The sequence below is a fragment of the Syngnathus leptorhynchus genome, chromosome 9, assembly GCF_054491065.1.
Source record: "Syngnathus leptorhynchus isolate UIUO chromosome 9, UIUO_Slep, whole genome shotgun sequence".
In the NCBI taxonomy this organism is placed as follows: Eukaryota; Metazoa; Chordata; class Actinopteri; order Syngnathiformes; family Syngnathidae; genus Syngnathus; species Syngnathus leptorhynchus.
In genome coordinates this window covers 13743092-13752885 of record NC_141203.1, presented here as the reverse complement: position 1 = coordinate 13752885, position 9794 = coordinate 13743092, and the positions used below count along the sequence as shown (strand labels likewise).

Below are 9794 nucleotides of genomic sequence, written 5' to 3'. Positions count from 1 at the left end.
TGCAGACAACAATGTCAGCGCAAGACTGGCTTGTCAGGCTCGCCTGCAACACACGCGAACAACGGCTCTCGTCCAAACACGTGTGTGTGTGTGTGTGTGTGTGTGTGTGTGTGTGTGTGTGTGTGTGTGTGTGAGAGCCACCACGCTCGTCATTGCTTCAACTTACTTCCTTGACACCAATTAGGAATTTCCCCCACTTTTCCCTGATGAAGTCCCTCCATTTTAGAAAGATCATTTGACTTTCCACTAACAACCTTGGCTCAACTGAATTCCTCTTTCTCCCAATGACATTTCCATTTGTAGATAGGCTGATATTTTGAATGGCAACACATTGGTCGAGACAAAAGGTCTTTGCTTTACGCAACAGGAGGGAGGATACAAAGTTGTTGTTTTTCTTGATTATGATGACTTTTCTTGTCAGAATGTTGCAACGCTTAATGTGGTGACTTTTCTTCCTGTCTTGCACCTCAGCATGAGCTCAGCCTGTGTGTGTGTGGGGGGGGGCAGAGAGAGACAGAGAGAGAGAGAGAGAGAGAGAGAGAGAGAGAGAGAGAGAGAGAGAGAGAGAGAGAGAGAGAGAGAGAGAGAGAGAGAGAGAGAGAGAGAGAGTTTTGGCGTGGCTCCAAGCCGTGGAACAAGTGCGCCTCCCTTCCCTTCCCTTCCCTTCCCCTCCCCTCCCTTGCCTCCCCTCCCTTCCCTTGCCTCCCCTTTCCTTCCCTTCCCTTCCCTTGCTTTCCCGGCTGCTGTTAAGCGTATTCATAGTTCGGGGTTTGGGCTCGCCGGGCTGTTTTTAAAAAGCCAAAGCAGCTTCCAAGTTGATCAGTCTGCTCCGGAGCCTCCGCTGGAGAAAGTCGCGCTAATTGAAGGGGAGCCCTCGCAGCTATAGTTATTCGCCTTTTTGGCGCCCTCTAACGCAAAGACTTTTGATTTTGTTTTTTCTTTTTTCTTTTTGGAGTGGGTTCTTTTTGCAGCGGGCGATCCTTTTGTGCACGTCTCCAATTAAGGTGCTTTTTGCTCTTGTTTTGAATTAGATAGCAGCACTACTTGGATAAAGACTCTTGGCTTTAGCTTTTAAGACTGGATTATCTGATTGAGGCATTGTGCTTCATTAGAGCGGTCCACTTTTCCCCCCACCGCCGCCGCCGCCTCCTCCTGGTCCTCCTCCTCCGCCTCCTCCTGTGCGCAGCTTTTACGCGATAACTAGGCGAGACGACAACAATGTTTGGGACTTTGTGCCTGTTGGGGACGCTTCTGTGGGGACTGCGCAGTTGCTGCTGCTGGGCCTCGTACGTGCCGTGCGAGCCGTGCGACGACAAGGCCAGGTCCATGTGCCCGCCGATCCCGAGCGGCTGCCAGCTGGTCAAGGAGCCGGGTTGCGGCTGCTGCCTTACGTGCGCGCTGAGCGAGGGCCAGCCGTGCGGCGTCTACACGGGGACGTGCGCGCAGGGTCTGCGCTGCCTACCCCGCAGCGGCGAGGAGAAGCCTCTGCACGCCCTCCTCCACGGCCGCGGAGCCTGCAGCAACCAGAAGGGATACAAGCCCGCGCACCCGCCCGTAGGTAAGGAACGGACCTATGCATGCGCGCGCGCGAGCGGGCGGTGAGGCAGGCGATGGAGGGCCCTGCGTGCGGGCGTGCGGGCGTGCGGGCGGGCGTGCTGGGTGTGCGGGCGCTTTTGGCATCGCGATGATGTCTTCTTAACTCAGTGCATATGGCGCGCGCACCGCGGGGGGCGATGTCAAGCTGGCTGAACCCCCACGGGTCAATTTGACTCATGTGCAAGTTCATGAAATACAATGCGATGGTGACAAATTTGCAACGAAATCGTGACTTGCAAACTGGCAGCTTTCCAATGGAACCTGCTCTGCATGGGTCAAATCGACCAAGGTAAAAACTATTCCATTTTCAATTTTGTTTGCCATCAGTTCATAATGGCATTTTTCCAATGAAATCTGCCCTGAGTAAAAAAAACAAAAAAAACAACCCTCATTGGAACGGTCAACAAATACAATCAGTGAGTCATCAACTACAAATGGTTACGTCATATTTGAAATGAATTTGTGATGATTCATTAGCATCTCTCCAATTCAACTTGCCAGGTGACTAACATCTACCGAGCCCGAGCCTCTATCAAGACCCCAGATGGTGGGCGAATGTAAAAAACCAAAACAAATGGTAAAGTGGCCGTTAGTTTGACAGATGGCAGGTGCCACCTGATTAACTTAGCGCCTTAATTTGATTTGAAGCAGGCTTTCTGCAGATTGTTTGCCCAAATCTCAATGCGTGTACATGGTGCTGCTTGATTGACATCTCTCAGCTTCACTTGTCTGAAAAAGCAGGCCGATGAGATACTTTTTATATCTCTACCCGCCGATGTCTCCGAAACCACGGCAACACATTTCTCGTCAGTCCGGAATCCACCCCGATCTTGACTTCAACTCATATCCATAGCGACTCAGTGCTGCCACCTACAGAGATCTGTTAGTCATTACTCTCATTTACCAATTGGCAGTCTCACAGGCGAACTGTGCGAGAGAGACCCTCTTGAAAATGCTACTTGACAAATACCTGTCCTAGAATGCTTTTCTTCACTCTTTGAGTTGTGCCCGAGCGCTATCTGGAGTCTGATTAGCAGTAAATCGGCATCCTTTGGCGAGACAAACGGCGAAACGAGAGCAGTGAGAGAGAGGGAACCGATTTGAGGCTTCAAATCCCGCCAAGCTATTTCTCCAGAGTGGACCACTCCAAAAGGCGTTAGCAACTTGTCAGCTCAATAGTTGGCGAGCGCAAAGCAGGCTTTCTTGATTCTGGACTCATCCGGGATGCCTTTGCTTTTGTGTGTCTGTGAGTTGCTCGCCAGCGGTTCATTTTCTTCCCATTGCAAAGCATTTGGTGGCCCTAAATTCCCTTTGCATCATCGATGTCATAACCTCAGACTCCCAACAAACGTCAAATACCTTGTGTCAAACGGCGGAGTGGATTGGAAGCGACAAGGCCAGCTTCTGGTTTGTTGCAGCTGAGCGATGTAAACGCTCGGAGGGGAGCTCAGGAGGCCATGACGATAGCCGTAGCTGCTTCCAAATGTTTTGAGGCCCAACAATGGGTGTCAAGAATCCGAAATTTCCACTCGCCCTTCTTGTATTACGTGCTGTAAGCAAAGGCCACGGCGGTGTTTGGGGGTCGTGTTCCAGCGAAGCCTTCATTAGTGGCTCCATCTCCGAGTCCAGGCCCAAAAGAGTTCTCTGAATGGGGAGAGTCGCATGGTCCCCCGGGAACAAATATGACTTTGTGGCAGCGGGCCGTTTTAAGCTTCAGATAGGACCTTTAGCTCCGTGCGTTTGCCAAATCACTAAAGCGCGTCGTTGTTGCTATCTGTCCGTCCGTCCGTCCGTCCATCCGTCCGTCTCACCTTGAGCACCCAAGACGGATCCCTTGCAGGTTCTCCAGTTACCGCAAAAGGTCAGCGAGTTGGAGTCGGAGCGCACATGCCAAAGCCAAAGGCCTACATTGGCTTTTGACAGCGATATAAGATCTGGAGTTACTTTGTCATCACGGTGACACGCGACACTCTCGGCGCTGTCGCCGGTTAACAAATCGTCTCCCCCGACACGCACCGGTCGGCGGCAAATATTCAGGGCCAGATTTGCTCGATTGGACGTCTCGCAGCGGCCGCTCAATTATCAGCTCAGAGCGTATCGGGAACACCATCACCATAAGAACACAAAACGGTAATCCCTTCTCCTGTTTTGCCACACTGCTATTGGCTTACTTTCCTCCAAAGAAGAGACTGAGAGAGAGGCGTGTTGTTTTGGTCGGTGCCCACTTAGCAACAAATGTTTCATTTGCGCTAGTGCGGTCGCAGGAAATGGCTGAGCTCAGCCCGATGAGACGATCCCGATGTTCTGCACACCTCCAGCTGATCATTTGCATCAAGTGTGCCGCAGCGGGGACACCCGAGGACCGGGATTGAAGACCCTTGACCCTTGTCGTGAACCCAAGGAGAGATTTTGTCCGTCAATGTAGCTCATTAGGAAGCCAAAGTTAGATACGGGTGGGACGAGACCTCAGAGCAAAATTTCTTTGCACCTGTTTGATCCACAATGCTGTTTTTCCTTTGTGGAATAACTCACATCCTCTGTTTATTTGGTCTTTGGCGATTTCTCAGCATCCAATTGTTTGTCAGAAAACAAAAGCTAGAGAGCCAGCTCTTTCCTTTTCACTTCTTTGACACAATTTACCTCAGTCAAAAGCAAAAATGTTGCAATATTCCCCAATTTGTTTGGTTGTGTTTGGTTTTTTTCTCTGATTCATGTTGAGTCAGGAATTGAGAAAGCTCAGTGAGGGGAGGCTCCAAATGTTTTGTCACTTTTTATTGGGTCGCAAACATCTCAATTGAAATCATAAAATGTTTCTGAACTTCAAACCGAGCCCCAAACATTGTTGCTGGTTAGTTCACACCTCCGTCTCACTTCATGGTGAAATATTCAAGCGGAAGGATGGTTTACTAATGTCATGGGCTCATTTACCTCCGTAATTAGCGTAACCTAGCCACGGGTGAGATGAAACGGCAACTCCCTTGCATCTTCAAAAAGATGGAATTTCAGACCCAGGCAAAAAGACCAGACGGACACAACACGTGGCCGACCTTTCTGGCAAAAATCCAACAAGCACCACTTGGCTCACCTGGCTGACTTTAATGCCTTCAGGGCTCCATTTTTTTTTTCTTCTACATGGCTGGCTCCTTGAAACACGGTGCACCTGCTGCTCATCCGCAGACCGCACCCCCACAAAAGATGAACAAACTCAAAGATTGTTTTTTTTCACACCCAAAACAGACAGTTTAAATGTGTGCACAAGCAAATAGCGTGCCGGCTAAGCATTAAGTATGTTTTCTAGAGCAGCCAGGGGGTGGCCTAGACGGGAATGCCGTATTTATATTTAGCTGTGCAGTCTGTGAGACAGAGAGAGAGACAGAGAGACACACAAGGACACATCCAAACACAAAGCCCAGGCCTGCCAAGTCATGAGTTGCGAGATTCATTTCAAAGAGATGGCTGTGCACAAGCCCAAGACTCAATTCCGGTAATCACTTTGTAGCTCCCCCCCCTCCCCTCCCCTCCCCGCACCCCCACAACTCCCACCCACCCACCAGAGACTCCAGACACTCAAGCTGTGTCAGGCTCTTTGAACATCAGTTCCTCGTGGCTCGTGTCCCCGTTGCCTTTCTCCACGGTAACCAGGCTCTGTAGCAACCGGTGGGCGACTTTACCCGCCTATTGTCTCACTCCAAACAAATATATTTGGACAGCGGTATTTGGCCACAGCCAGAATTCCTCTCCGGTTCAGCGCATCTTGGCCCTTTGCACCGCAGCGGGTTTCCTTGTCAGATAAATATAACCCGGGTCATCCGCTGGCACGGGCGCTCCGGCGAGTCGAGGTCTGGCAAAGTCTCCGCGCTAACTGACTTGCGGCGCAAAGGGGGGGCCGAGGGCTTCTTTTTGTGGCCGCAAAGCTCTTCTGCCCGGGCTGCTGGCTTATAGAAGGGGGAGGGGAAGCAAAGGACAAAGGACGATTCCATCGAGACAATTTGTGGAATCCAAGGTATAGCCGTCCTATCCGGACTCAATCGGCTTTACGAACGAGGTCCTTCCTTTTTGGCCGGCCGTGCGAGTGCAGTTGAGTGCTTACCGAGCCCAATCATTTGCTCTCTGATTTAACGGCGCTAGTAAAAATATCTGACATGGCGTTGTCCAATGCGCGGGACTTCTACATCCAATACCCTCTTTGAAATTGGCAGCGACGAAAAAGCCACGCGGTCCCTGAAGCCTCAGAGACCAGCAATGGTTTTCTTGGTTCGGCTTGACCAGGGATACAAAATGTCAGGAAGCAAAGCAGATTTCCAAAAGAGATGTGTGTTCTGGAAGCCTTGTGTCATCAGCCGTTGAATGAGCTCCGGTGTCTCCACAAACACCTGCTGTTGCCTTTGGGTCCCGACTTCCCGAATTAATGTTTTTGGTCTGCGCCAGAGAAGGTGTGACGATATCAAATAACAAGAGAAGGTCTCAAAGACCTAACGCTGAAGACGTTTTGGCATTCGAGTATCTTTGCGACTGATACGATCGTTTCGGAGACAGGCGCTTGGTCCCTTGGCGGACAAACGGACGGCAGGCTTGACTTTGACCGCACTTTCTTTGTCGGGGTTCAGAGCGCGAGTCCCGGGAGCATGAGGACACGACGGTGGCAGAGATGACGGAGGAGCTGCAGCCGGCCAAGGTGCCGCTCCTGACCAAAGACATTGTCAACAGTAAAAAGGTGCACGCCATGCGCAAGGAGCTGAAGAGGAAGCTGGGCAAGCAGCGCTCTATGGGTTCCGCCATGGACTACTCCCCGCTGCCCGTGGACAAACACGAGCCCGAGTTTGTGAGTGTGGCGGCCGCAAATCTGCCGGAATACAAAGCAAACCTTTGAATTGTTCGACGTTTGCAGGGACCCTGCCGGAGAAAACTGGACGGCATCATTCAGGGAATGAAAGACACGTCTCGAGTCATGGCTCTCTCTTTGTACCTTCCTAACTGTGACAGAAAAGGATTCTTCAAACGCAAACAGGTGAGTGAGTTTCCCCTCTTCTCCCGCCCGCTGCTTTTTTTGCGTCGGTAGTCGTCCGACCAAATCCCGCTTGTGGACCCGCAGTGCAAGGCGTCCCGTGGCCGCAAGCGCGGCATCTGTTGGTGTGTGGACAAGTACGGCGTTCAACTCCCCGGCACGGATTACAGCGGCGGAGACATCCAGTGTAAAGACCTGGAGAGTACTAATAACAACAACGAGTAAAGGACAAACAGAATATGAGGACCACAATCAAACATCACCCCCCTCTCCTCACCCCCCCTCCCCTCCAAGACGCACAGCTTACATTTCCGCTCTGAACGACGCGTGTATATGTTCCCGTCTCAGCTCAAGAGTTGTGAACCCTCCTGTTACGTTCCATTCTCAGGAACAGCGACAATGTTCTTGAAATGAATTGATTATGTACATCCATTATGCCAAGCAGCAAATGTTTCATACCGGAAAAAAAAAAAAGACTTGACATGGGTCAATTTGACCCGTGACATACATAACAGGAGGGTTGAGATTTCCTTTGAAAACAATTTGAAAATGAAAAGAACACCTGTATTTTTTTTTCCTCTTCTGTTGTTGACTAAACGCTCATCTCGCTAAATGTGGCTCATAGGACCCCTTGTACAAAACTGGCTCACGGAAATATGTGTATGGAATGATTTTTTTTTTTTTGGAACTGGGAGAGGGCGGGTTGCTGGCTTTCAGGTGGTCGGGACAGTGCGGCAGATGTATGCACAAATTGCCCCAAACATATTGTGAGGTAAAAAAGTATTGTAGCCGCTAACATGCGCGAATGCTAATTTGTTGCCACGATATAAAAATGAACAAAGGTTGTGCAGGAATTGCTAAGCCGGATATCCCGAGTCGTTGATGGCAATGATAGAAAACCCACAAATGACATTTCACGGCCACAATTCAGTACTTTGTGCTCACAATTAGATCCATCCCATGTCACGGTACATGAACGCATTGTTTACAGTGTAAGTGTGTGCTACCTATTAACCCACTTTGCTGTCTCAATTACAGACACAACCAAATCATGTCATTTTATTTCATTTCCCCTGGTTTGATTTTCTTTTTTCACTGCTCGGACACAACTCTCCGCTGTCAATTGGTGGTTTGGCAACGTAAAGAGGACGCCGATGGCTCTTTGAGCGTGCGTAGCTAGCCCGATATGCCAAATGTGCCTATTTTGAACAGACGCTGCCAAACGGCGATGGCAAAGGCAAGAGAGGAAATGCTTTTGGCCCGACGGGACTCAATTTGGACTTTTTGAGTCGAGCGAACAATCAAACGTATAAAGTCCGAACAGGTGAGATTCTCTTGCATTTGTGCTTTTTGATTTGCCTTCAGGTAGCCCACTTTTATCCCGAGCCGTGCTTTTTTTTCCCCCCTGTTCGGTGGAACCGTGTTTTTGAAATCTAGTCCTTGAATGTGTGTTTTTTTTTTTTTAAAGCTTCTGCTGCGTCCTTTCACTCGAGATGCTCCCCATCTGTGAATAGGTGTGCCCCCCCCCCCAGTGCCTTCCTTCATGCAAATACATTTCATTAGTGAAATGGACACCACCCAGGTGACATTGACTTTTTCAGACAACCCCTCACAAGGAGTCACACTTGACACAGGGGTCAAAGGGTCAAGGGGTCACTGGCGGTCAAGCGAGAGGAACAATTCCCTTTGCCCGCTTTGATCGGAAGTACGACCTTCGGCCAGTTGGGCCTCCATTTGGTCCTTCCTGATAAGTGATAAGCTAAGATTCATGCAAGCCTCTTTGATTTTTTTGTTTGTTGCGTGACTGCCAATGTATAGTATAGTTGGTTTGCGAGATTGCGAGAGAGAGAGCGGCCGCCAGAGGACGTTTGTTTTGGACGTGAAGCAACACGCAAAACAAAACACGCTTGCAATTGTGAATATAATTTGCGCAGGCAGGTAGTGCCCCCCTCCCCCGACAGCTCCCGACAACCACAAAGGAATCAGACGAGCATTGATATTGATCCAACAGAAAGTCAGTGAAAGAGAAGCAAAGAAAGAAAGAAAAAACTCAGTGTTGTCCGTGTCATGTCGTGCTCACCTTTTCAAGGGTCACTTTGGGGGAAATTTTTCGACAGGGGCTCTGCATCATTTGCAGCAAGAGGGCCTGATTTTGTTTTTTTTAATTCTGAGGTGGTGACACAGGAAGAGCGGTCACCTTGTACAGTGCACATATTCAGGGCCGAGCCACTTTTGCCCCTGAGCGCATATCATTAGACAGCACTTAGTAAGACAGCATGACGGGAGCCGAGGAAATGCCTGAGGAGGAGCCGCTGCGGCATTTGACATCTCACCCGAGCCAACAAGCGGCGCAGCGTCAGTGGCGACTTGATCGCGTTTCCCTCGCGACTCCCGATTTTGGTTTTTAACTCACTTTTCATACTTTGGTAGTACAGTAACGACAGCTTTTTCTCAATACGTAACACATTTGCTTTGGGTCGCATCAATTTGGTGCTCTGAATTGGACGGACGGAGGGGGGGGGGGGGGGTTGAAACGGTCAGGATTTGCAAAGACAAATAAGAATAAAAGTCAAATTATTCAAGCGAATATCACTGTGTAATATTTATTCTACTTGTAATTTATATGTACTCTTGTAACCTTTGTCTTTTTTTGTTATGGCAAAGCATTTATTTAAATAAACTTATGTATTCATTTATGCACTTGGCTGACGTTTTATTTTCTCCTGTCCTGTTTTGACCAGTCAACTTCCAAATGCACTTTATTCTTGCAATTTTCCAGTTTTGAGTCTCCCCAAAAACCAGAGACTATCCAAATGTTTTTGTATTTTTTTTTGCGGTAGTGTATCGTTCCATTTTTGCCAACTCACACACTCGCAAAAAAAAAAAGGCTAAGACTAATTTGTTGGGAAATAATGATGAAGCTCTCTTCCTGAGATTGTCTTGAAATGCACCATTTAAAGTAGATTCATCCCTGCAGTAAGCGGTGTCTAATCTCCTAGGCCAGAGCTGATAAACCTCTTAGACTTGAGTCTGAGACATCAGGCAGGCCTCGCATGTATAGCCAGCACTCTCATGGATAGCCAGCACACGACACCGCATGGCACGGCACGGCACGGCACGCAGGATGCCACTTGGCCAACCTCCAAAAAGTCACCAAGAAGATTGCACGGCAACTAGGAAGTCACCGCAGGCC

The 9794-nt window shown here is 49.4% G+C and overlaps 1 protein-coding gene across 1 annotated transcript; it reads left to right on the top strand.

Moving 5' to 3' along the window:
• Window positions 1-808: 808 nt before the first annotated feature.
• igfbp5b (insulin-like growth factor binding protein 5b) lies at window positions 809-9292 on the top strand. The gene is made up of 4 exons (XM_085920745.1): window positions 809-1558; window positions 6204-6418; window positions 6485-6604; window positions 6689-9292. Exons 1-4 carry the CDS (start codon window positions 1219-1221, stop codon window positions 6824-6826), a joined length of 813 nt encoding a protein of 270 aa, XP_085776871.1. The 5' UTR covers window positions 809-1218; the 3' UTR covers window positions 6827-9292.
• The last annotated feature ends 502 nt before the right edge of the window (window positions 9293-9794 follow it).

What these genes read in the sequence shown, in the direction of transcription:
- igfbp5b (XM_085920745.1), top strand. Translation starts at nt 1,219, where the DNA reads ATGTTTGGGACTTTGTGCCTGTTGGGGACGCTTCTGTGGGGACTGCGC. An exon ending in ACAAACACGAGCCCGAGTTT is followed by an intron (nt 6,419 to 6,484) that starts GTGAGTGTGGCG and finishes CGACGTTTGCAG; the next exon opens with GGACCCTGCCGGAGAAAACT. An exon ending in GATTCTTCAAACGCAAACAG is followed by an intron (nt 6,605 to 6,688) that starts GTGAGTGAGTTT and finishes GTGGACCCGCAG; the next exon opens with TGCAAGGCGTCCCGTGGCCG.